General features: G+C 51.5%; 12 protein-coding genes across 12 annotated transcripts; 4 read left to right on the forward strand and 8 right to left on the reverse strand.

Moving 5' to 3' along the window:
- Window positions 1–19: 19 nt before the first annotated feature.
- On the reverse strand, window positions 20–934 carry ASPVEDRAFT_41349 (hydrophobin family protein). Its single transcript, XM_040812325.1, has 3 exons — window positions 545–934; window positions 384–484; window positions 20–306 (listed from the first exon to the last, which is right to left on the reverse strand). Exons 1-3 carry the CDS (start codon window positions 807–809, stop codon window positions 250–252), a joined length of 423 nt encoding a protein of 140 aa, XP_040667521.1. The 5' UTR covers window positions 810–934; the 3' UTR covers window positions 20–249.
- Window positions 935–1,366: 432 nt separating this feature from the next.
- Window positions 1,367–4,434, reverse strand: ASPVEDRAFT_650775 (ferric reductase family protein). The gene is made up of 6 exons (XM_040815765.1): window positions 3,918–4,434; window positions 3,827–3,867; window positions 3,469–3,780; window positions 3,091–3,421; window positions 2,921–3,042; window positions 1,367–2,873 (listed from the first exon to the last, which is right to left on the reverse strand). Exons 1-6 carry the CDS (start codon window positions 4,344–4,346, stop codon window positions 1,694–1,696), a joined length of 2,415 nt encoding a protein of 804 aa, XP_040667522.1. The 5' UTR covers window positions 4,347–4,434; the 3' UTR covers window positions 1,367–1,693.
- Window positions 4,435–6,196: 1,762 nt separating this feature from the next.
- Window positions 6,197–8,082, forward strand: ASPVEDRAFT_28406 (uncharacterized protein; the record flags this gene model as incomplete). Its single annotated transcript, XM_040810105.1, has 5 exons — window positions 6,197–6,392; window positions 6,449–6,875; window positions 6,927–7,293; window positions 7,347–7,632; window positions 7,688–8,082. The coding sequence occupies 5 exons, from the start codon at window positions 6,197–6,199 to the stop codon at window positions 8,080–8,082; spliced, it is 1,671 nt and encodes a 556-aa protein (XP_040667523.1).
- Window positions 8,083–8,743: 661 nt separating this feature from the next.
- On the reverse strand, window positions 8,744–10,744 carry ASPVEDRAFT_41356 (C1 family peptidase). The gene is made up of 4 exons (XM_040812326.1): window positions 10,542–10,744; window positions 10,382–10,470; window positions 9,454–10,314; window positions 8,744–9,402 (listed from the first exon to the last, which is right to left on the reverse strand). Exons 1-4 carry the CDS (start codon window positions 10,648–10,650, stop codon window positions 8,968–8,970), a joined length of 1,494 nt encoding a protein of 497 aa, XP_040667524.1. The 5' UTR covers window positions 10,651–10,744; the 3' UTR covers window positions 8,744–8,967.
- A 1,105-nt stretch (window positions 10,745–11,849) lies between these two features.
- ASPVEDRAFT_28408 (GFA family protein) lies at window positions 11,850–12,434 on the forward strand (the record flags this gene model as incomplete). Its single annotated transcript, XM_040810106.1, has 4 exons — window positions 11,850–11,901; window positions 11,956–12,002; window positions 12,056–12,119; window positions 12,184–12,434. The coding sequence occupies 4 exons, from the start codon at window positions 11,850–11,852 to the stop codon at window positions 12,432–12,434; spliced, it is 414 nt and encodes a 137-aa protein (XP_040667525.1).
- Window positions 12,435–13,444: 1,010 nt separating this feature from the next.
- On the reverse strand, window positions 13,445–14,302 carry ASPVEDRAFT_129255 (SDR family NAD(P)-dependent oxidoreductase; the record flags this gene model as incomplete). Its single annotated transcript, XM_040806623.1, has 1 exon — window positions 13,445–14,302. The coding sequence occupies one exon, from the start codon at window positions 14,300–14,302 to the stop codon at window positions 13,445–13,447; it is 858 nt and encodes a 285-aa protein (XP_040667526.1).
- A 203-nt stretch (window positions 14,303–14,505) lies between these two features.
- Window positions 14,506–14,874, reverse strand: ASPVEDRAFT_28410 (EthD domain-containing protein; the record flags this gene model as incomplete). The annotated part of the gene is made up of 1 exon (XM_040810107.1): window positions 14,506–14,874. The coding sequence occupies one exon, from the start codon at window positions 14,872–14,874 to the stop codon at window positions 14,506–14,508; it is 369 nt and encodes a 122-aa protein (XP_040667527.1).
- A 336-nt stretch (window positions 14,875–15,210) lies between these two features.
- ASPVEDRAFT_83294 (serine hydrolase domain-containing protein) lies at window positions 15,211–16,359 on the forward strand (the record flags this gene model as incomplete). Its single annotated transcript, XM_040817354.1, has 1 exon — window positions 15,211–16,359. The coding sequence occupies one exon, from the start codon at window positions 15,211–15,213 to the stop codon at window positions 16,357–16,359; it is 1,149 nt and encodes a 382-aa protein (XP_040667528.1).
- Window positions 16,360–17,271: 912 nt separating this feature from the next.
- ASPVEDRAFT_150556 (cytochrome P450) lies at window positions 17,272–19,529 on the reverse strand (the record flags this gene model as incomplete). Its single annotated transcript, XM_040808240.1, has 9 exons — window positions 19,281–19,529; window positions 18,954–19,202; window positions 18,728–18,887; window positions 18,578–18,661; window positions 18,408–18,504; window positions 18,128–18,338; window positions 17,863–18,040; window positions 17,532–17,802; window positions 17,272–17,437 (listed from the first exon to the last, which is right to left on the reverse strand). The coding sequence occupies exons 1-9, from the start codon at window positions 19,419–19,421 to the stop codon at window positions 17,272–17,274; spliced, it is 1,557 nt and encodes a 518-aa protein (XP_040667529.1). The 5' UTR covers window positions 19,422–19,529.
- A 409-nt stretch (window positions 19,530–19,938) lies between these two features.
- On the reverse strand, window positions 19,939–21,504 carry ASPVEDRAFT_83296 (uncharacterized protein; the record flags this gene model as incomplete). Its single annotated transcript, XM_040817355.1, has 3 exons — window positions 19,939–20,191; window positions 20,261–20,370; window positions 20,437–21,504. The coding sequence occupies 3 exons, from the start codon at window positions 21,502–21,504 to the stop codon at window positions 19,939–19,941; spliced, it is 1,431 nt and encodes a 476-aa protein (XP_040667530.1).
- A 432-nt stretch (window positions 21,505–21,936) lies between these two features.
- ASPVEDRAFT_651057 (uncharacterized protein) lies at window positions 21,937–22,779 on the forward strand. The gene has a single exon (XM_040815768.1). It carries the CDS (start codon window positions 22,069–22,071, stop codon window positions 22,711–22,713), a length of 645 nt encoding a protein of 214 aa, XP_040667531.1. The 5' UTR covers window positions 21,937–22,068; the 3' UTR covers window positions 22,714–22,779.
- Window positions 22,730–23,758, reverse strand: ASPVEDRAFT_83298 (uncharacterized protein; the record flags this gene model as incomplete). Its single annotated transcript, XM_040817356.1, has 2 exons — window positions 22,730–23,446; window positions 23,540–23,758. The coding sequence occupies 2 exons, from the start codon at window positions 23,756–23,758 to the stop codon at window positions 22,730–22,732; spliced, it is 936 nt and encodes a 311-aa protein (XP_040667532.1).
- Between the last annotated feature and the right edge of the window lie 181 nt (window positions 23,759–23,939).

A 23,939-nucleotide genomic window follows, 5' to 3' on the forward strand; every position in this document is an offset into this window, starting at 1 on the left:
ATCAATTACTATTTATTATATCCAACGCGATATCCACACTACCTTCATAAAGGCACCTGGAAATATACAAACAAAATGAGTGAACTAGGTACAGGACAAAACAGTTTTCCCTCGCACAAGCCGTCTTGGAAACCATCCAACGAATGACATCCAATCCAATCCATTGTGCAGCTAAGGTACAGTGTCTGCCTATGTGTCGGTCAGGCTCAGGAGCACAGCCGAGTCAAGTCCCAGGCAAGTCAGGTTCATCTAGAGAGCCTTGACGGGAATGCAAGGGATGTTGGCGTTGACAAGACCGAACTGGTTCTATATTAGAGAATATATGTTAGCTCCAAGCTTTCATGGTGTTTTTATCGGCATTTATGAATAAAAGGGGAACTCACGGTCTCGTTGCCGTCACCGTTCTGGTTGCAGCAGGCGAAGTTGTTGTTGCACTTTCCTTGGTCAATGAGCTCGGGGATGTTAAGAACATCGGCATCAACGACTACAGATACAGTTAGAATCTCTTCATGTTATGAATATATCAGGGGAGGACGAAACGTACGAGGCTCGCAGCCCTTGTAGTTGCCGAGAAGTCCTTCGAGGCCCTTGTTGCCGAGGAGGTCGAGGAGCTTGGTGCCGGCTTCAGCGTTCACCTCCTGGGTTTTGTCCTCGGAGGCGCAGCAGCTGAGCTTGGCCTTACCACACGACTGAACGGTGTTGGCCTGCTTCTGGTCGATATCCTGCTTGCTGGCGTAGTCGTTGTGGGCAGGGGGGTTGGGGATGGCCAGAGCAGTGGCAGCGAGAGCGGCGATGGCGAAGAACTTCATTTTGACGGTGGGTTGAAAGTGCTGGTTACTTTGAAACCGGAGTTGGATTGGATTGGAGAGTGAAGAGAAGACTGGCTTTGATGCTGAGACTGTTTGAGCTGATGAGGTTGAAGAATGGTGTGATTCGAGGCTGCCTATATAGATTTTAGGGCTGGTCGATGCTCTCTCAGTAAACAGGCGAAAACTCAACAATGTTCCTGAAGGTCTCTGTCGATGTGATGCCCTTGCATCGGATTGCCAATATTCCTGCCGGCATGGTGTGATATCAAGTCGATTATTGAGTGTTGATACTGTGGGAGGAAGCCAAGCCGCGCATCATCATGAATACCATGGCAGAAACCCCCACAAACAATGTAAGGTTTCGATTTTGTGTGACACAAACCTCTCTATGACTAAAGTCGCTAACTATTTGACTGTTCGGTGGGTCGATATGCATGCAGTCTGGGGGTGATGTGACATATCCACACCCCAACAACTCCAGGATAGCATGCGATTGGTATTTCCGCGATTAGGGGTTGGACATGTCTGCTGCAGGCGCAGAGTCGCCACAGACGTTGTCGGTGAACATTCTGCAGCTCTGATTCCATAGTTTGACTGGCTTTTCCTTCAGCCTCCTGCCCCTGACCGGGGTCGGACAAAGCTCTACTCCGGCACACTGCCATGCTCGAGAGGCAACTGAACAGGAATCGGGGTGATGTTGTCCGCAGGATATGTGCGATATCTAGCATACGCAAGTGCTATATTCCGTTCTATGTCTTCTATATCACAGCTTATATACGTCTAATCGTGAAATCCTGTCTTCATGGCCTCGGTAAATGCAAAACCGTAATAAGCTGCAACTGGCTAAATCCTTCCTTGCTGTATTTGTCGAACAACCGGCTCAACTACCAAGTAAACGACTCCTCAACATATCTCAAGGCATACCCCCGGCGCATAGCAAGGTACACCGCCGCGCGCGCCTCGTCCGCCATTTTCTGCGGCCCGCAAACGAGCACGGCCGCAGACGAATCAGCGTGATGCGCCTCCTCAGCAAAGACCGAAATGATCTTTTCCAGATTCGGTCGGCCTTGATTAATATCAATGTCCTTGTCAGTTACTGTAGGGAGATCCACAGCGGTGGCGGTCTCGTCGGTGGAAAGTTCGGCTGGGTCTGGGTATGGGCCTGGGCCAGGTCTGGACCCGCGTTGCCATCGCGCAAGGGGCGATGTAGCGTAGAATGAGGCACGGAAGTCGTCCCGGTATAAGGCGGTGCTGAGCTCGGTTGAGGCGAGTTGATCTATGAATGCGGGCTGCCGCGTAACCCAGACGAGATTCATGTCTTGGATGCGAGTTTTGGTGGCTTCTTCGTCGGATGATGTGGATGGGGAAGTGGAAGACCGCGTAATGTGGTCGTGGATGTAGGGTACGGCAGAGGCAATACCTGTGCCGCCGGCGATTAGGAGGACGGAGTCGTAGCTCCAAAGGGGGAATTCTCGGCCGTAGGGGCCCTCCAAGAAAATTGTGGCGTTGGTTGCTTGGTCGGGCGACTTCATGCATTTCTGCTGCAGATGCCGGGTCCAGCCATCGTAGGGTCGGATCCAGAACACCAGTCGCAGTTCGCGAGACGCACTGGCTGTCTGTTGCAGTCGGCCATCCGGTGATCGACTGCCAGAAGATTCGTCGGAGAGGAGAGGAATTTGGGAGACGTCTACGCGTTCGTCGCTCTTGGACCTTGGAGTCCCTGGCGTCGATCCATTCTGTCCTAATTCGCATGACCAGCAACCGAGGGTGAACGGGTGGCTCTCCCAGCCAGTCAGCCGGAATGGCTGGTAGAGGAAGTAATATTGACCAGGTCGGGGTTGCAGGGAGCTTGCACCAGGTGAAACCTCCAGCCGGATCAAGTCGGCTGCTTTATCGTATGTCGCTGTGCTTGTGGTACGCTGCACCTGTCCTGCTGAATTGAGCTGAACATGGAGGTTGCAATACAGCAGACGAATAATTCGCAGGGCCCGATCGAAAGCCCAGATTCCAACGGGCAGCCAAAGATAGAACCAGTATTCCTGGCCTTCAAAAATTATGGTGTGGCTGCAGAATGTTAGAAGGGCCCAAGGGCTGGTTGAATGGATGCTCACTAGAAACAGCCGACGAGAAGGCCAATGGAGAAAACTATATGGATGATAAGAAAGGTCTCATACGATCTATGACGGAACCATTTGACTGCCGCCGGTAGGATGAGCACCATCAAAACAGTGGCCTAGGATTCAGTTAGAACTACACGCAGTGCCCAGGTTGCCGCTCTTACAAGAGTTCCCCATATGAGATACGGCTTCTGGAGCTTCCTCCAAGGATCGGAATCTGGAATAGCAGTTAGATACTCGTTCGTAGTATCCAGGGGAGACGAACTCTGGAAAAAGAGAATCAGGTAAAGCACTGTATGAGCAACAGCCTGGATGGTCGCTATCCATGCGACGTGGCGATGGAATATGTTGAAAGTCGCGAAATTCCACCCGGTTGCCCAAGCGCATATATTGTTGCGCCCTGCGAAGAGCCATAATAGAGGGAGATTGGCAAACGATACGATTCCAGTCCGGTCGGCCATGTATCGAAGAAGTTGTGCAGACTCGTCCGGCCAGCTGCAATGCATTAGTCGGGGCAGGTTGAAGACAGGACGAGGCCATACTATATATTTTCCGGGAACAGGCGATAGCTCACTAGGCACGCCACTGTACTCAGCACCCAGAATCCCAGAGAAATAAGCGCGTCTCTTCGGGTTGAGAATGTCCAGCAGAGGAATTTGCGCCCGCGGGATGGTATGGTTGTTGGAACAAGAAAATGGGTCTCGAACAAGTGATATATTCGTCGAACGGGGGAGTTCCGTGACAGCCTTGCGCCTTGTGGTAGTTGATCGTATCTAGATGTGAACAAAGATTGCAACATATGGTTGGCCATCCCTACAAACAATATACAAGCCCAGTAAAGGTAGCCAAGGTATCTGTGATTCGTTAGATATGCCGCGTTAAACAGAGACGTATTCATACCCATATGCATAATGCGTCCAGCTCTCAAACGCCCAAGTATCCTGCCAAGACCACGTTAGATAGCCCCAGAAAAGGGTAGCGAAAGGCTCACTATTGTTTTGAAGACGCTGCGATAATGTGAAGGGGATAAAAGCACAGGAGTGTCGACAGGTTCGGACAGTGGCAGCTCGAGGAAGTCCACCGTACGCATACGGCTAATAGCATCATCTGTGAGGTTCTCGGCGAGCTGGTCCCTGGGGATCAGCTCTAGACCGCTCTCCCTACAGAGGGCTTCAAGTTGTGAGATCCCAGCTGATCGCTCCGCGGGTTTGCAATACACGTCTGAAGAAGCGTAGATAGACGTGACCTTGAGACGATTCTGGCATTGTGGCCCGAACCCCTTCCGTGAGGTAGAGCCGGTGAAAGTTATATATCCATAGGCCGTGGTGATGGATGTGACACACCGCTCGTTGGCGGGGACGATGACTGCTGGTACTAGGGCGGCATATAGAGCGACTGAAAGGTAGACATGGACCCGCATGACGATGGATATTTACAACGAGAGAAGAAAGGAAAAGGAAATTATTATGGGATCCAAGGCCCGCGGGGCATGACTGAGAGTAAGCTGCCCCGAGCTCGGATGTTGCGGGACCCACTGAAGCGGCGGAGTTCTAGGGATAAGGACAAGAGGAGGAAGGGCAGGGGAGAATATAGAAGTTAGCTACTGGGGGTGAGGTAGCTGGATATACGGGGGAGATGTGGAGGAAGTGATAGACAAGGCCCTGGGGGTTGTGGCATGACAGATGACAGAATTATCAGATCGCACAAGAGTTGCAGGTCAGACGTTGGGCCGGGGCGGCTTCGGAATCCCCTGATCCGTATCTAATCTGATCAGATACCACGTGGGCTCACTTTCATTGGTTGTTGATGCTCCGTGGCTAGTCACATGATAGTATCTCGACCCAACGCTAGTCCTACATAGGGAAGGCGCATTCAAGTCCGGCCGTCCCCAACAAGGAAGCCACGACCAGCACTTAACACCAAAGTACAGCATGCATTATAATGAAGGAATAGCCCTGTAGGATTAATGAAGACTTGACTTTGGACTTTATTGGATGTGGGCTAGTCTATGTAGACGGGATATTTGCTTATAGATAGATTCTTATCGTGCTCAGTAGCGGACACGAACGGAAAAATATATCGTCAGCAATATCCGAGACTGTGTGCTTGCATCCCATCTTTTTTACAGCATATTATTTATTAAGTTTTTACTATTTTACCATACTGGATTCGATATTTAATCTAGCAACTCAACTGGCTCCACTTAAATTATGGACGCTATACCGCGATCACTCACCTAACAACCGAGGTTTACCAGATCGATTGATGGATGGCCTCAGGCATCAGCAGTCTGGGCTATTCCTCCCATATTACATTTTGGTCTATGGAACTACAAACAAACTGGATGACTTAGAAGATCGCAGCAATCTCTTGAACTTGTCGTGTCTGGCTCATTTTAATGGATATTGCTGACGCAGCAGCTGCAAAAAAGGTGTAGATCGATGATCGGAGAGGAAATAGCGCGCTCACTAGCAAGTCTGGCTCGGCAGCTCAGATCACGGTTTCAGGGAGGAGGAGCAATATGGAACGAACGAGCTATACTGCGTACTGCGTAATATTACTCCGAGAACTTTCTAGCAGGTTTTGTGGTGACTTCCGGCTGGATATGTCACTATACGACAGGTCCAACTGACGAAAGACAATTTGACACAACGCAAGGGGTTTGGGAGTGCGAGAAAGGCCAATCTAACATTTACCCTTGTTCATATAAAAAGAAAAGTCTCCCTGGAAATTGTTGCGTTTGCAGTTCTCAAGGCCATGCCTTGTCATAATACGCCTACCAGTCTGTACCGGGTTGGGACTTGTTTCAAATGACGAGAGAGGACTGGCTTACAGCTGTTGAGTCGGTCCGACGATGCATTACCTGTTGGATGCCGACCTCTTGACAAGCACTATGTGTAGTGTCAAGATGAGAGGCAGCCCTGGTGAACAGAGTGATTGGCCGCCTTCTTAATTGGGAAAACTTCCACTTTGGGCATTTCCTTATTCGGCAGGTGGATCCTGATAAGCGGGAGCCAATCGGCGCGCAACCCATGGGAATAACCTCATGCAAGATGGGTCTGCATTGCGGAGTCTGGGGTAATGAGGACGCCGCCGTGGTAAAACGCGCCGCCTCCTGCCCCAACAAGAGACTTTCTGGTGCGGAGAAATACCTCATATCTGGTTTGTGGGGTATAAATTGCTTCTTCCCCAGATCCATTTCCCCGGAGAATCACATCAGCTAACGTTCTCAGAGGTTCGGTTTCGATTTATTCTTTTTAACTGGTTATAATGGTTGGCACAGGTGTGCCAGACACGCTGGACAAGGAGTCTGCTGTTCATGCGGAACATGCTGAGGAAAATGCTCTAGCCATCCTCTCGGCGCAGGTGCGGTATGACAATGGGAAGATCAGGGATCTCGTTCGTTCGCCGTATGTCTTTGGCGCCGCGATGCTGGCATCGTTTGGTGGATTTTCCTTCGGCTACGGTATGAAACCTCGTCCAAATGATACATGAGAAGTCATATTAACCAGCCGTATTCAGACCAAGGCGTCATCTCATTGATCCTGGTCATGGACCAGTTCCGCGAGACCTACCCCGAGACTTCACCAGACAGCCCTAGATACGGGTTCCACACTGGATTCATGACGGCGATGCTTGAGCTTGGCGCCTTTGTGGGCTGCTTGTTCTTCCCCGCCATTGCTGACAGAATCTCTCGAAAATGGGGTCTCACTGTTGCGACAGTGTTTTTTGTCGTTGGTGCCATCATCCAGACTGCGTCTCTGAATTACGATACACTTGTCGCTGGTCGATTCATTGGGGGTATTGGCGTCGGAACCCTGGCTATGGGAGCACCCTTATATATCTCAGAGGTTGCGCCTCCAACCTGGAGAGGGTCACTGCTCGTCATGGAGGCTATTAGCATTGTTATAGGCGCTATAGTAGCGTACTGGGTGACATATGGGACGAGGTAGGACATTCTGCCTTTAGACTTGGAGAGCACTAGCTGATACTCCTTCAGAATGATAGCCGGAGACTGGGCTTTCAGACTACCATTTCTCCTCCAAATCGTCCCCGCGCTCGTCGTCGGCGGCGCAATTCACTTGTTCCCCTTTTCTCCTCGCTGGCTGGCCATGCGAGGTCGCAATGGGGACAGTCTCACAGCATTGGCACGCCTCCGCCGCCGTCCTGAACATGATACCCAAGTTCAACTGGAATGGAAGGGCATCCTTGCCGAGATTCGCTTCCAGGATGAGATGCTAGAACGCGAATACCCAAATCATAAGGACCATGCGATAAAGACCGATCTTCGTCAATGGCTTGGTCTATTCAACAAACGATACTTTCGCCGCACACTTGTCGCCCTGGGTATTCCCTTCTTCCAGCAGGTATGTATCTATATCAGCTTGCCTAACACATTGAAAATACACTAACGATATAGTTCTCCGGTATCAATGCGTTTGTCTACTACGCGCCATCCTTTTTTGAAGCACTAGGGCAAGAAAGAGAGGCCTCGCTGATCCTATCCGGGATGATAAACATTATCCAAATGGTGGGCGGTATTCCGGCCATGATGTACCTCGATAAAGTCGGTCGGCGCACCCTCGCTATCTGCGGGGGTATCGCAATGGCAATACCCCATCTCATCATGTCTGGCATGATGAACCGTTTCAGCGCTGACTGGCCTGGCCACCGAGGTGCTGGGTGGTTTTGTGTTGCGCTTATCTGTATGCCTCGTAACCACTACTAACCAATCCACTTGCGCGGTACTGAGAAATCCAGATCTATATGTCCTCTTCTACGCAGCCTCTTACGGCCCACTCGCCTGGGTTCTACCCGCAGAAGTCTTCCCCAGCTCAAAGCGTGCAAAGGGCGTCGGCGCCGGAACGGCGATGATCTGGCTGGCCAATTTCATCATCGGCGTGGTTGTACCCGAGATGTTGATTTCACTGGGCTGGGGGACGTTCTTGTTCTTCGGGTTGTTCTGTGTGGCTGCTGCTGTGTTTTCGTTCCTCTTTGTTCCTGAGACTTCGGGGAAGTCGTTGGAACAGGTTGCGGCTGTGTTTGGGGATAATCTTGCTGATGATGAGCGGCTGCTGCATGCGCGCGTTGCCAGGGAGGTGTTGGCTGATCCGATGGGTGGGATGGGGGGTAAGGTTATTGTAGACGAAGCGTAGATACTGAACGGGCTGGTGTACTTGGGCATGTTTAACAGCAGTAGAATGTCGACGCAATGTTATTGGTTACACAATTAGATGGAGAATATCCTGCTTCGGTACTGGGGACTACTTAACGAGGCTCCAGGAGAATAATTCAGGATATGGATAGTTGTTATACTGATATGTGACGGTTGTATTCGAAGGCAAAGCCAGTACGCAGCACCGGATCGCCCACCCGACGTAAAACTTGAATGGTAATCAAGCCAGCAAGCAATAAAGGGCACATGCGGGCACCAAAACCGGAAGGTTCGGGGGTGTGAATCTCGCTGACACAGATGTATGCTGCCACCGCCGCAATAAAGATTACCACGATTAAGTCTGCCCCTCCCGCCAGCACTACGTTCCGAGAATAAGATTGGGATTGTCGGGGGGCTGGATTGTCTCTGGCCCTGGAGGGATGGGCTTCTTCCGTTTGGACCCTTTCGTGGTCTGCATGGATGTTTTCAACTTCCCGGCGTGCCTTTTGGCAGCATGGGCAGTGAAGGAGATTGGTGTTGAGTGTGCAAGGGACTCGGGTATCGGTGCGAGAAGGAGAAGGAGCTCGAGCGCGGAACATACTGGGAGTTGGGATGGAGGTAGGTGTGTAAAAAATACGCGTCATTGTAAAGGATTTCAGAGAGGTGGTTGGGATTCAAAAGCTTGGGAAAGGACAGCAATATTTATAAGGAAACCTAGCAGGGCGTTGACCTGGTAGTGAAGATGGTAGAGCGGAGATGCAGCGAGGAGTAGTATAAGTGAATCAGAACCGACATAATTACATAGGAGTTTCACTACGTCAGTATACCGCCACGTAGCCGGAATGTAAAAGTAACCAGGAAATAAATGTAGAAATTCACTAGTCTTTCATGCCAGGACACCCAAAGGATCCCACCTCGGTAGGACCTGAGGCTCCTGCCGAAGAACATCCCTCACATCGTTAGAGACCAGGTTGAAGTCAACTACTACCTGGAATGTATATTCGTCCATCCACCGATCAGTCATGACAAACCATCCCTTATCACCAGCTGCCTCACCCCAGGAGTTCTCTACACGCCACCGCACCGGTCGACCCTGTTCAACATGCACCGCTGTAATTACCATCGCATGGGTCATGGCCGATTCTCCACTGGCAAGGCGCTCAGCTTTGTTCAAGCCGAGGGAAATATTGAATGCGAGGGAGAGGTCCACTAGATCGGGGTCCATGATACCAGTTGTACGATCCGAAAACTTGCCAACGTCGCACCCGAAGAATACGGGGTGTCCGGCCTTGAGCATCGAGATGGCGGCGTTTTTCAAAACCTCATACGTGTCAGTAGGAGGGTATGTTTAAGATAATGAATTGCGACTCACATGCATCTCAACGTTGACGTATGTGAGCGGCTGGCCCTCTACTACATTACCCAACTTGTCAACTGTAAGGAGGCGATTGTATTCATTCCTGGGGTCGTTGACAAGGCTGAAGAGCCAGTCTGGCGAAATCCTACTGCGCGAAGACTGCGAGAATGCCTGGCGTCCAAACTCCAGTGGAGTCTGTCGAATCTCTCGCGCCTTACCCTCCGCATTGTAATATTGCCAGACAAAAGGCTCGTCTGGGTTGGGAGGTGGACCCAACAAGATTGTGACAAGGGAATGGATTTCCTTCAGAAACTTTTCCTTGGAATTTGCAAGTTGAACTCGATCCTTGAGCTGCGGACTACGCGCAATCTTGCGCAAGGCAATGGCATGCTCGCGGAGTTTCGCTGTTATCAGCCAGTTCATCTTGCCACTATTCTGCGCGTTGAAGTTGTCCGGATAGACGTCGTGTGGGACTAAGCCGTACTTCTTCACTAGGTTCGCCACCATATCCCACTGCCCGCCGTCCGTAACCGGGTCCTGGAGGAGCTTCTGGACTAGACGATCGGAGACATCCTCATGTGCGGTCTCGATGATTGCTTCGAAGAACCAGTTGGCCTTTTCGATTTTGTCCCAGTAAAAAAGGTATGCCTGGCTCAGCTCGAACTTTTCCAGGCCGTACGTCTTGATGATTGGTACTCGAAAGATATTAGTTGATGCAAAAAGCCAGCATCGCCCGGAGGATCGCTGGTTCGTAACTGGGGTGCCCTCGATTGGGACCTTGATGTTGAAGATCTGGGTGTCAGACTTGATAGCCGACCTGTTGGTAAGGACGTCAGTGTAGGAGGCACTAGCCAAGCTCGAGATTGCTAAGCGGTTCTGCATCCTGTCATCAATAACAATGTCGTCCCATTGTAGTGGCAGGAGATAGTCAGGTTGGACGAACCTTCGGGTCATCTAGCAGGGTGTCGTTCCAGCCTTGTAGGCGTCGTAGCGACACGCTGGGCTCGCGCTCTTCGATTTGATAGGGCGGAGCTATGTTTTGTTCAGCCATTGATCCTACCAGCAGGAATCATGCCAGGAAGCTCGCAAGATGGATCACCTACGTGAATCCACTGAATCCATATCACTGCCATTAGATGCCTGAACGTTGCTCTTCCTCCGAGCAGACTTCTCCTTGACTGGCTGTTCTGGAACAGAATAACTTGATCCCATGTTTAAGAAAGACGATAACAGCGACGCTGATGTTGATGAGACTGGATGCGATGAACTGGAGTGGGAGAGAAGAGCGGGGTGGTGAGGACCCGGGAAGGCAGCGACACCGCGTGACTCTCATCAGTCATAAACATGATAAGCACGCCATCCCAGATTTAACTGCTTATCGAACCTGATCTGACTCTTTGTCTGTCGATATCATCTCATCACTATGAGATAGGTCGGTCTGCACCAACAGCACCCAAGTGGTGCATACAAATTGCTTGACACGCCTTTCAGCGAATCCACTCCAACGTCTCCATAATTTGAGATGGAAAGATGTTTTTGGTGACAGTGAGTAAGTCTAGAGAGTTACTGCTAAGCTTTGCGATCGGCTGTGGATGATGGTCCCATGGACAGCGAGAGTGAAGAGCCACCGGACTGGCTTCTTGCTGTGCTGGCTTTCCCTCAGTCGCTGAATAGAAAGCCAGCCAGGATGATCCTTTATGCTCGCCCACCATTTCGATACACTGGCATATTTTGATGGACGAGTTCCCAGGTACCTGCGGTATGCCTGATGCAAAGATGCCAAATGCAGATCGACGCAGGAAGAACAAGACTGCACCATTTAAGCTCCTTACAACTGAACAGCCCGTTGCTTTGAAAGAGAAGGCAGCAGACAGCGGAATATTTGAGAAACTCCAAGTCGTGATGGTTTACGATCAGGAGTTACTGTGGACCCAAACGCCGAAGCTGACGCCGAGCCCAATGGCCGAGAGACCGTACAGTGCCCGATCGCGAGAACTATGCGGATAGCTACGACCCCGGTCAGTTATCGACACTGCCGATCTGGATTACTATGACAGCCATCTCATCGCAGACATTTCCCGCATAATGGGGCCTCATAGACCCTCTATATGCTGTTGAGTACCTATGTGCCCAGGGAATGGAACTCCATGGACTTCGGGCAGTCCCTTGTTGCCCTGTGAAAGAGACCATGGCTGAATGATACATGGTCCCGAACATGAACCCGCTATATGATTGAAGATATAGCCGGTGAATGTCCAAAGCCCCGCAGTATGACCGCATAGAAACGACTTCGGCCTTTGCGCGGGGTATTGACTAATCTGTTCCCCCGTATAAGAGTGCCTTTTCTACCGGAATCACCCCAGAACACTCATTATCATAATCAAACACTTGATTCTGTGATAAGGTTTACAATGACTCTGAAAGGAAGCTGCATGTGCGGTGGTATCACCTACACTGCTGAATGTACGTGAAGAAACCATATCAGACCCAGGCGAACCTCGATCTAACATACGCCAGCCGAGCCCCTCATTACGGCGCTCTGCCACTGCACTGATTGCCAGAAGGTAGGCCAATGTGCAAAAGTTCCATAATATATTAATCCGCTGAACATGAATAGTGGACAGGTGGAGCATTCACATCCAATGTAGTCGTGCCCCGCGACTCCTTTAAAATCGTGAAAGGTATTCTATATGAACAGAGTTCTTTCCCCGTGAAATACTGGATAGCCACTAAATGCAACCACAGGAACACCCAAAACGTACGATATCACCGGTGACAGCGGAAAGAACAACCGCCACTTCTTCTGCCCTGAATGCGGATCCAGCCTGTACACGCAGCTTGACATCATGCCTGACAAGACAGTCATCAAGGCTGGTGGTCTTGATGGGGGCGAGGCGGCACTGAAGAACAAGGTTGATGTGGAGTTCTATGTGAAGGATCGCGTGCCGTATCTTGCTGCAGCCGGAGATGCGAAGCAGGAGCAGCGATTCGGTTAGACTGGCTACAGACAGCTTCTGGGAGTGGAGCAAGGGAGCCGGGATTCGTAGTACTGGTTGGTGGCGGAGAGTTAGCTTTTCATCAACTAGAAGGCAATGTGTCGCGAGAAAGCCTCGAAGAAATGTATTATCCCAGTTAATCCTTCCTCGACATTATCAGCCGATGGCTCAGTGCCGTGTAACGTGGATGCAACTTGCTCCAACAAGGCTTTATATCAGTACTTAGATGAAGCCTGATAGCTTCAGATAAGCCCAGCAACATTCCATATTAACGGTCCTTTATCTACTTGGGTTAAACCCGCATGTTGCGAAGAGCTGGTCTTATAGTGTTTCTATAGTCATTAGTGTCCGCCACTACTCAGTTTGTGCACCTGGCTTTTAGTACTCACATTAGGCTCATTCCTGATTTGGGGAAGCTTTGGGATCGAAATCATTGCCATGTTTGTCAGTTAAGGTCAGTATTCTCCAGTCTATAGCAGTGATACGGTTCTGGGAAGACACGGACTAGTCTCTGTAAACGATATCTCTGAATCCGTTACTCACATCCTGAACCAAGAGAGGTCTCTGGCTGTTCATTATTGTGTGTTCCGTTGAATGTGTAATCTATACACGGGAAGCCTGTCCGCGTCTCCACCATAGCAGCCTGGGTCTGCGGACTCTAAAGATCGGATATCTATCTGATGAAAAGTTCCCCTCTCCTTCGGTGCGAGATATATTTCCTGATAATAGCCCCAGAGTATGATCAGGAAATGCGGTTAACGCATTACAAGTATCCCCAGGCGTTATATATTTTGAAATGATGGGGTTTGACGAAGCCTAGCTATAGCTCTTGCTATAGTATTTAGCAACTGCTATCAGGCCTCAGACTATATACAGGTACTCCAGAAACTTACATGCGACAGGGTCACGTTGGCTCGCTAACATGAACCGGGTCAACTTCCTTCATCAACCGTATAGAAACCCCTTACACCAACCTCAGTGCATGGCAGACCCGTATGGAAACCTATTCGCTAACCAAGTAAGTGTTTTCCGCCCTCAGCAATGTCAGGATCCCTCTGTTCTTTCAGGAATTCCACCCTCAAGCCAATCGCATCAGCCATCATGCTCGGCTGTGATATAACCCAGAACCTTCCGTCCGCAATCTGGGCCATCATCAGACGACATCCTTCATCCAAATCCATGCCTTGCTCCCTCATCAAGTCCTGCATCCGCTTTCTGTAAGCATATGCCTCATCACCCTCACCTGAGCCGGCCTCCTCGTCGAATATGCTCGTCCTCAACATCCCTGGACAAACAGAGCACACGTGTATGGGTGCTTGCTTTATCTTCATTTCAAGGAAGAGTCCCTCTGAGAATGACTGGATGGCGTGCTTGGTCATTATGTATGCCGTCTGTGTTGGCATCACGCTGAATGCGCCTATACTGGCCAAGTTGGCCACCCAGCACTCGGCGCCACTCTGAAGCATGCGCGGTAGGAAGGCTCGGACACCGTGAACTACACCTTTGATGTTGATGTCTATGGTAGCATCCCATCGTGACTTGGGCACTTCCCAAGCAAAACCAAGCGTCTCAATGCCGGCGTTGTTGATCAACAGCCTAACGTGGCCGTGCTTTGCGAAGATAGCATTGGCGAGTTGTTGTATTTCATGTGGATTAGAGACATCGAGCTGCAGTGCCTCTGCTGTACCACCTGCTGCGCGGATGGATATAGCCACCGATTCAGCGCGAGCAAGAGAAACGTCGGTGACAATAACAGTCATGCCTAGTTCACCAGCACGGCGAGCAAAGCCAGACCCGATGCCCGATCCCGCACCGGTGATAACAGCCACACCGCCTGAAAGTTTCTTTTCGGCTTCTGAAAAAGCCATGATGGGGAAAACAAGTTATATCCAGAAAGCAGAAAGAGGCAACAGGATCTCATACTGAAATACATGTACCATTGAATTGTGGTAATAAGAGCTACCAGACCTCCACACTCTCCAGTCTAATGACTAGCAGGAAATTAGTCAACTCCATAGATCATCAGGCACCGAGTCAACCCTGCTGACAAGGCCAAGTAGCCGAGCCAGTGTCAGATCCTCCTGGTATCACAAACATCCTCAATCACAACAATCTGTGGGGCTTTTGACAAGTCCAAGAACTGACTGCAATCCTCAGTCACTCTGGATACGTTTTCTGGGCTCTGAAGCAGCCCTCTAAACGTCTCGAATGTAGACTGATCTTCGAAAACCATCCGAGAAATAGCGTCGTAGCCAACATCGGACTGAGCCTCGCTGACCAGGTTTGTGTGAGAGATGTATTGGCGTGTGTGGCTGAGAGGAAAAGCCTCTCCTCCGATCGACTTCATGAGCGGTATGTGTGTTTCTTCATAGTGCTTCTTGAATTCCGCGGGAGACAGGTCTGATCGCCGATACACATGTAGTACGACCGTGAAAGTCATTCTCAGGTTGATATGGAGGCAGGGCTATAAGGTTGAACTTGAGAAACCAATGTAATATGTGAGAGTGAGCAGTAAGAACTCGCGTTCAACTTTATGAGCTTGCTATTTTCACTACTTAACAGCCTTGCAAGTCAGATCCACATCAGCACTTAAATTTCCCTCTCTACCTTCGCCCGCGGCATAGACAGTAGCCTATATTCTGATGAGTCAGTCTAGCGCTGTCAGTAGCAAAGGTGGAATGCCTCCGAGGATGTATTTTTACGGTGGTTCAACCTTCAACTTGTAGAGGTTCTGTTCACCTCAACAGATTGTCTATTACGCCTGTTCAAACCCAAAATGAGCTGCAACGACGACCCCCGTATCCAGTCGGCTTTGTCCCATTCTTTACATCAGGGCGAAATTGGTATCGCGGTGGCAGCCTATCACCGGGGAGAACTCATCGTCAACACCGCAGCTGGCGTGACTAACAGTGAAACAAAAGAACCAGTTGATGCAAAGACCTTGTTTCCTGTCTTCTCAGTCACCAAGGGAGTGACCGCTCTTGCTATTCATATACAGGCAGAAAGGGGCCATTTACACCTAGAAACTCCTATCAGCACATACTGGCCAGAGTTTTCTGCCAATGGTAAACACAATATTACGGTCGAGGATGCACTCTCTCATCGGTCAGGCATCCCCAAGATGCCGGCCACCACCCCTCAGCAATTGGCAGACTGGAACTGGATGGTGAAACAAGTGGCCCAACAGAAGCCTCAGTTAGAGCCAGGGAGATACAATGCCTACCATATCCTAGTATGGGGCTGGATTCTAGGGGAGGTGGTAGTGCGCACGGATCCTAAAGGCCGTCAGTTTGAACAGTTTATTCAGGAAGAGATTTGCTCCCCGCTTGGAGTGACAGACTTCTACTTGGGTGTACCAGATGGGGACCTCAGTCGCGTGGCAACGCTCTACGGCGGTGAATCTTTCGGTATGGTTGATGACTATAATGCATGCCCCCCAGGGGTGTATCCAAGCGGTTCGGTCCACAACCAGCGCATAATTCAACAAGCCGTTGATCCGGGCGCGGGCGCCGTCGCAACACCCGGCAGCATTGCGCGCATATTCGCGCTGATTGCCCAGGGCGGAACCCTGGACGGGGTGCGTCTGCTGTCTCCGGAACGGGTAGCGTCCTTGACTAGGCCCCGTAAAAACCCACACGACCAGGACAAGGTGCTGCCCATTCCTGTGTGGTTCGGGGCAGCGGGTTTCTGGCTAGGCGGGCAGCCCGGTGTTTCAGACCCTGTGGTCGGCGCCCATCGGGATATCATCTACAGTCCTGGTGCGGGGAATAATATTGCTTGGGCCGATTTGCGAGATCAGATTGCTGTGTCCATTTGTCATAACAATATGGATGTCTCGGGTATGACGGAGCAAGTACGGGCTTATCAGCCAGTTGTTGATGCTGTCCGCGCCATTATCGCCGATCGACAAGAGGCGATGAGTTGAATCCGACTCGGATAGTTGGAACAGCAAGAGGTCTAAATTGCTAAAGCGCCCCCAGCCAGTGTAGTGGGAAATTCGTGTGACTGCAGGTCTGCCCTGGTGTGAGACCTACACCGCGACATGGTCTAGTTCCAATTCTCAAGGTGGGAACCTAGAGTCGGTCCCAGGTTCTATCTTTTAGTATCAGAATACCCGTGCTGTAATATGCTTATACCAGCCCTCTGGCTACGAGAATCTCTCAACAATGGCTCTTTAATCAATCCACCTGATTAGATCCTTTAGAATTAGGCTAGTAGTGTATACGGATATCTTGTCATCCGACACGCTAGGCTAGGGTAAGTTTGCTGTACGGAAAATATTGAAGCTAACTGAAATATATGCACAGGGGACTCTCTACCGTTGTTGCTCACCTGAAGCCCGGTCCCACCTGGCGCGTGAGTTTTTAATAATCTTAGTACTAAAGGTCTCTGTATATCTCATAAAAGACTCGGGAATTTTACGACTAATACTACTGGAAAATGACCTGGAAAACACTAGCATGAGTACCTTTTAAGTAATATCGCCCCTGCGGACTGTTGCTGGAGCACCTCCCAACTGCTAGCGGCTGGTAAGTGGTAACTACTAATAGTGTAACTACTGAGTTACTACTAACCCTAATTACATAGAGGCAGCTGAGGTCTTATGTATTTCTAATTAGGAAAGGATCTAGTAAGGAAACTGCATGGCAGCCTAACTAGGAGGGGTCAGGTTAGGAAGACCTCAGGAGTCGAGCCCACCGGCCAGCTATCCAATAGGCATACTTGCGCGGCACACATAAATAGCGGCGCATAACAGAATACTGACAGTAAAGAATAGTTCTTTTGCAAAATTCCCCTAACGTGTCGCCGTAACACGCCTTTTACAAGAGCTGCAATATCACCTCCTAGTCGTGAAAAGGACCTCCAGCTTCGTGTCTGGTATCGGCATTGTTCCGATGAAGAACGGCTGCGGCGCAGTTCCCGGCACGAGTTGAATATTATACCGTAGTAGTAGCAGAGCGAACATGAGTTTCATTTCATGTACGGCCAGATACCGCCCGGGACTGCACATATGATATGGTAAGTAATAAGTTAGTGAGCGAGGCGGAAAACACGCGGCAGTGCATCGATGGATGGATGGATGAATCAGAAGCTTACCACGGGTGTCTGCCGTGCCCAAAGAGATGGAAGTTGGTATCAGTGTTCAGCATGGTCTTTGGTTTGGCTTGGACAGTCTCGGTTGGTGTGCCGTCATCTTGTGCTTGGGGTGGTGGATGGTAGAACCGCAACCAGTCAAAGGCCTCCGGGTTCTCGTGGACAGCAGGGTCGCGGTGGAGGAAGAGACTGGGTGATCCGAGCTTCGCGCCTGGGGGAATGACAGTTCCGTCAGAGAATCTGAATTCCCTGCGGGCGTTGCGTTGCATGGCCACTGTAAACATGTCAGTTGACTTCGACAGAATCTCTCACGAGTAGGTAAAGGTAGCCCTACTCAGTCCCAGAGTATTGATTCTACCGGATTCGCGGAGAAAACTCTCCATTTTGGGGAGCTTGCTGAGTGTTGATGCTGTGATCTTGCCCTCCTCGAGGTTCGCCATCACTTCTTCGCGGAGCGCTGAAACATACTTGGTCGGTTCAGCAGCCAGGGTGTATAAGGCAGCGGTGAATGTCTATACAGTTCGTTAGCCGTAAAATCAAACAGTCCGCGTGGATATTGAAAGACCCTGGGGGCCGTCGGAACGGGCACAGAGCCCTACCATGGTGGTAGTGTGGATCGAGGCCACGTTCAGGGCCATGATACGCTCTGCCAACTGAGGAACAGTCCTCTCAATGGGCGGGGCGGCGTCAATGAGCCACTGGATCAAGTCATCCGCCTTTTTGCCGTCGAGACGATCCTGGATGAGTGGCCCCAACCACCGACGACCCTGCCGACGATAGAACGTCACGGGGAGGATCTGCACTACGAATCTACAGCCGGGTATATGCAGTCAGCAACTCCCGTCTTGTATTGCCTGAGCGGGCCGGGGAGGGGCTGACCTCTTCATCCATTCCGGGAAGATGCGCAGGATCTCGGCGGATAAAACTACGGCTTCAGCATAGTCGGTGGCATTTCGCAGAAACTCCTGGTTCCGGCCTGGTGTGCGGCAAGAAAATCAGTACAAGTTTGGCACTTTCCCTGAATTCGAAATTGGCAGGGTGCAACCCACACAGTTCGGTTCCGACATATATCCGGTTCGCTATCCGTGCAACTGTCATGGCAATCACCCCGTAGAGCGGAATCGGCGTCTCCTCTGCCGGAGTTTTCAGTCAGATTACGGCAGCTGTTAGTCACAGCAGGCAGTGGAAAGGCATCATACCATCAGGGGCGCCAATCAGGTCATCAAAGGCCCTTGACGCCTCGTCAAGCATCATTGGAGTGTTGGGGACGATTTTCTGCGTGACAGGCCCGCGAACAACGGCAGTGTGGTAGGTCCGGTGGCCAACTCCATATCCCATGGTAAAAGGTATCTGCTGTTGCTAAAGTGCGGTAACACACCACATTAGCCGCATCCCACGGACTGTTTATTTAGGGCTCTCACTTACGTCATTGGATCCATCCTGGGCATTCAGGACAGTGTCTGGAGCTCTGAGATACTCGGCGACCTTGTGCCGGTCCGTCACGAGAATGAATTCACCCTGGAGGGTTGCAATGCGTAGCAGTCCGTTTTTCGACTGGGCCATGGCCTCACGAAGCGACCCGGACGGATCTCTCATAAAGCGAGCGGCCGCGATCCAGGATGAGATGAGCGGGAGATATACCGCGGGGAAGCGGACTGGGAGGACATTGGCAGGCTGGACAGAAGAAAATGGGAGTTTCGGTTAGCGCGGGGATGAGGCAGCTTTCTGTGATCGGGGACACCATTGCCTTACAGTTCTTTGATGGTATTTTATCTCGTTGACGATCAGGCAACTAACAAGTACAAGGAGCACTGCTCGCGACCACAAAGAAGACATGAGGAACTGCGTAGCAGCTGCTATCAAGCTAACCTCACTGTCCGCGTTATAAGCCATGGCGAGAAGGACGGTGTCAACCAAGCGCAGATAATATAAAATCACAACTGAAAGCGACCGTTCTGAAAACAAGCAGCCATCTCACGCACGCATATTTAAGGTAGCTGCATGATAATAATGCGTTTGGGATTGAGAGTATCCAAGTCGCGTGCATTGACCCAAGAGCAGTTGAAGCTCTGTCAATCGCGCTGACTCGTCAAACCCGGCGGGAAACCAAACCCTAGACTGACTTATTACTGTATACTAAGGAGAGGTGGCTAGTTACCCGATTAGGTACGAACACGAACACGAACACGAATACAGCATATGTCCCAGTCGCGTGCACATAATACATCTTGGTATTGAATATGTACTAGTAGGATAGCCAGCTTGGTACGAGTACTCTAGTCTCCCGCTGTGGGTTTCATATGTTCAAGAATAAGGCATGCAGTGGTGTCAATCACTGAGGTGACAAGGCCCTGGTCCCTACCGGTAACGTAACCCTGCATACGTTGATAACTGGCAGAGGATAAACTACCTACCCCAGCCAGCAATCTGCGAATTGGAGGTATTTTTCCTTGAACCGGCAGTCGACTTTCCACATCTCCATCCGCTGCGACTGCCGCTCAATAATGGAAAGTACATCCGTGCTGCCAATGAGATCGCTACAGCCCTGCACGGTTGGTGACCACGTACAACTTGTCCTGCTCATATGTTCCAGGGCCTCGATGCCGATGCGCTCAGGGTCGGTAGTGTGCGAATCACGGATCAATGCGCGGCGCAGGTCGGGCCTGCATCATAATTTGAGCCACTGCCAATCTGGCAATTCTATATGGGGCAGAGCGAACACGCATTCTTACCATACTAACATCCCAATACAAAAACGGTGCTGAATTCGCCTCTCCAGATCCGTGGGCCTCATGAACTCTGGGATGCGAAGGAAATCGGCTTCGGTTCCCAGAACATACCACTGGACCAGGCTGCGTGGTTAGTTTAAGGGAACTCGGGATACCGAAACTGGAAACCATGAACCCACCCTTAACAAGAGGTACTGGACCCAAAATATGGATAGCATAAGATGCAGTGGTATGGACCGATCCGAACAGATATGATGGAAAAGCCGGTAGGCAAGCACGTCCCGGGACTTGTCTGACAGCAGGCTTTGCAGGGACGGTTCGTCGGCGTTGAATTGACCACGGACGTGCTGCAGCCGTGCTTCATCGACCATGCTCAAGAGAATCTCGTCCCACCTGCCCGTGCCTTGGGACATTTTGGGTGGGCTAGGGTGTGTGGGCGGGACCCAGCCCAAGTCGGCTGAGATAGCAGGCTCAAACCCGAGGGGGCTTCCCATGGAAAGGTCGGAGGCCGGCACGATGGGCAGACTTGTCGCTGGTCCATCGGTGAGCTGGACCGCTGCATCGCCAGCATTGAGATTGAGCACCTCGGCTGTGTCCACTTGGTGGACAAGTGGCATTGTCGTGTCCAATGCTGCCGCATCGTCGCAGCACAGGCCAAAATAGTCCATCCCGTGAGCAGGCAGCTTGCAGATATCCGAGACCGGCCGACCGGCATCAGAGCTTGCAGGCAATTCCTGATCGTTGCCGCTCTGCGGTTCATGTAACTGACCGGGAGCGTGGTAATCCGCGCCTGCTGCAGGGGACTGAGAGGTTGGTGCGTTGATTTGCGCGGGGTTGATCGTAGAACTGCCCCGGGCATCTTGTTCGCTGCGATAGACATGGTCACTGTCCTGCAACGAGCTTGCCATTTTGCCGATACGCGACAAGGTCTCTTCCAGACTCTTACACTTGGTCCGTAGCCTCTCCTGCTCCTTGAGGAGGGCGCCTACATCATTGCAACCATCTCCGGAGAAGGCGTCCTTGTATGATTGAACAGTTTCCTCCAGTTGCCGGATGTAGATCCGCTGTCGCTCGCGGTGGTCACGCTGCGACTGCCTGTCCGTCGCGCGCTTCCTTGCCCGGCGAAGCTTCTCCTTGTCAGTAGGGTCAATGGCAGCCACTGCGTCTCCCCTAGCTTCGGCTGGAGCAATTCTAGGGACGTGGGCTCCGGCGGTGCGACGCTGTCCAGCCACGTGTTGGGGGTCCATTTCAAGCAATATTGAGAGTGATACCGGATTGCGTGACTGATGTATGTAAGAGAAGCAAGATGGGGATTGGGGATAGACCATTCTAATGTTAATGTGTGAGCGGTGGACTGGGAAGATGCATTTGCAGGTGCTTCCGCACCACGACACCGTTGGCGCCCCAGCCATTGACTCCACTTGGTATCTGGGGACAGCTGGTCCCAGTCCCCGCCGACGCGCGGGGGGGTCATTTGGGGCAAACCCGGAGTCTACGGGGTTTTACAGACGCGAATACGAGAGAACGTTCGAATACGAGAGCGGCCGCACCGGATCTCCTGGCCGACCCCACGACGCCCCCGCGTGTAAGCACTTCCAGGGTCGGGGTACTTAGTCGGACGAGGATCAGAGGCCGCCACAATCAGAACAATGAGGGGTCCCTTGGGACTGTGGATGGGAGAGTCAGCGAGCTTGACTAGCCTTTCTGATACCTGTTAAACATCAGTTGTACATCCTCTCCAGACCCAACCCACGCCAACCTTGTATCAATTACGTCTCGCACGCTACACTTTCATTGCCGCCACGCATTCGATGGCCACTGCAGAGCAAATGGCGGCTTATGCCGCCTACTTACGTTCACACACCGTAGCGCACAACAAGCCCGTGACCGAGATCTGCATCTTTCAACTGCAGCCCCAATTTTGGCATGACCACTCTACAGCGCTGGCCAAATTCGAGTCGCAGATTGTCGCCAACACTGCCCCAGGTGGGAACAAGCCCAACGCGCAGGGGATCCGCAAGATCGCATACGGATTCTCTGTCGACGATGCCGGGGCGTTTGTCTGGATGCTCGACTGGGAGAAGATACAGGATCACTGGGATTTCTGGCAGACGGCGGCTTTTCCACCTGTCATGAATGCCATTACCGAGTTGTTTGTGGCGGGCAGGCCTCTTGTACGACACTACGATTTCGGGGAGGCAGGGATGCTGGATCGGGAGTTTGAGGTTGCGAGAGTTCTAGTTTGGGATGATGGGGAGGTTAAGCCGCTTGGGAATGTGACTAGCTGCGTCAATGCCCGGCAGACTCGAGAGGGGTACGCGGTTGATGTGAATGAGACAACCTGGTGGTGTTCGCTGTTGGGGTATGAGAGCGAGGCGGACTGCAGAGCGGACGAGCTAAATGTTCGGTGCGGTCCAGCAGCTGAAAAGCACATTGTGAGGCTGCAATATATTTAAATTGAACATGCTGTATTTACCTTACGAGCCGAAATCTGTCTTTGAGAAACTGCGTGACATGGTCCCAGCAACCCTCGACGTCCTCCCTGTGATACCCCTTGGAGCCTTCTTTGTAGTGGCTGAAGCCATGAACCGCATCCGGATATTCATACTCGGCCACCACAATGCCCGCCTGCCTCAGCTTGGCTGCGTACTCTCTTGCCTCCACTTTAAGACAGTCCATTCCGGCAGTAATGATGAGAGCCGGTGGCACAGAACGGAGGCTTTTCAAGAATGCAACACTCGCGTTCAAGGGTGCGCAGAAGATGCTGTCCCTGTCGACATACGGTGGCAGATAGGACGCTTCCATTAAACCCGCTGCCCAGATGGGTAAACTCTTGGCTTGGACCTCAGACGCGCAGGCATTAAAGCGCACCTGGTATGGTATGTTGCACGCAGTGCTTGGATATAGCAAGACTTGGCCTACGAGGCGGAACTCTCCATGTAGGTCTTTGCGGAACTTGTCACAGGGCCCCGAGGTGATGGAAAGAAGGAGTGAGAGTGCAGTTGCTAGATTCCCACCGGCCGAGTTTCCCATCGTTGCCACCCTAGACGGGTCAATCGCAATGCCGATGGCTTCCGATGCCTCAGGTGAAAGGGCCCATTTCAGCACAGCCTGGAGCTGTAGGAGAGCGTGAGGATAGGCGTACCGTGGTGACTTGGCGTAGTTGACCGAGACGACGACAGCATCGACCTAATTGCGTCGTCACTGCTCAGTCATTGATATTGACAGAAACCTACGGAGTCTGCGCAAGGCGCCATAATGCTCCCCCAGGTAAACACATACCGTGTCTGAGAGCGACCGGACGACGTGCTCGCCGTCGTTGGGCTGTCCTAGAACAAATCCTCCACCCTCCATGACCAGCACCAGCGGCTTCGGCCCATCACTAGCAGACGGTCCATTCGGTACACAGACTGAGACTTGTACATGTCCCTCGCCCAGGCCGGGGGTGCTCACATAGAGGCTTTTGTCAAACAGATCTCCTGTTCCCGAAAGGCGAGCCATGGCTTTTCTCAGTATCCATGCCGTCAAATGGAGATACACAGCGTAAGGTAGACTATAGCCCGCGCCGCTTGTAACAGCTGGGGCCTTGATACTGTCTTGCTCCATGACTTTAGAGTAAGAATTGACTATGAGTATGGAACAGCATTCACTTGATTAATATTTCTGTCGACGTCCTAATCAA

Source organism: Aspergillus versicolor, assembly GCF_001890125.1.
Source record: "Aspergillus versicolor CBS 583.65 unplaced genomic scaffold ASPVEscaffold_4, whole genome shotgun sequence".
NCBI lineage: Eukaryota > Fungi > Ascomycota > Eurotiomycetes > Eurotiales > Aspergillaceae > Aspergillus > Aspergillus versicolor.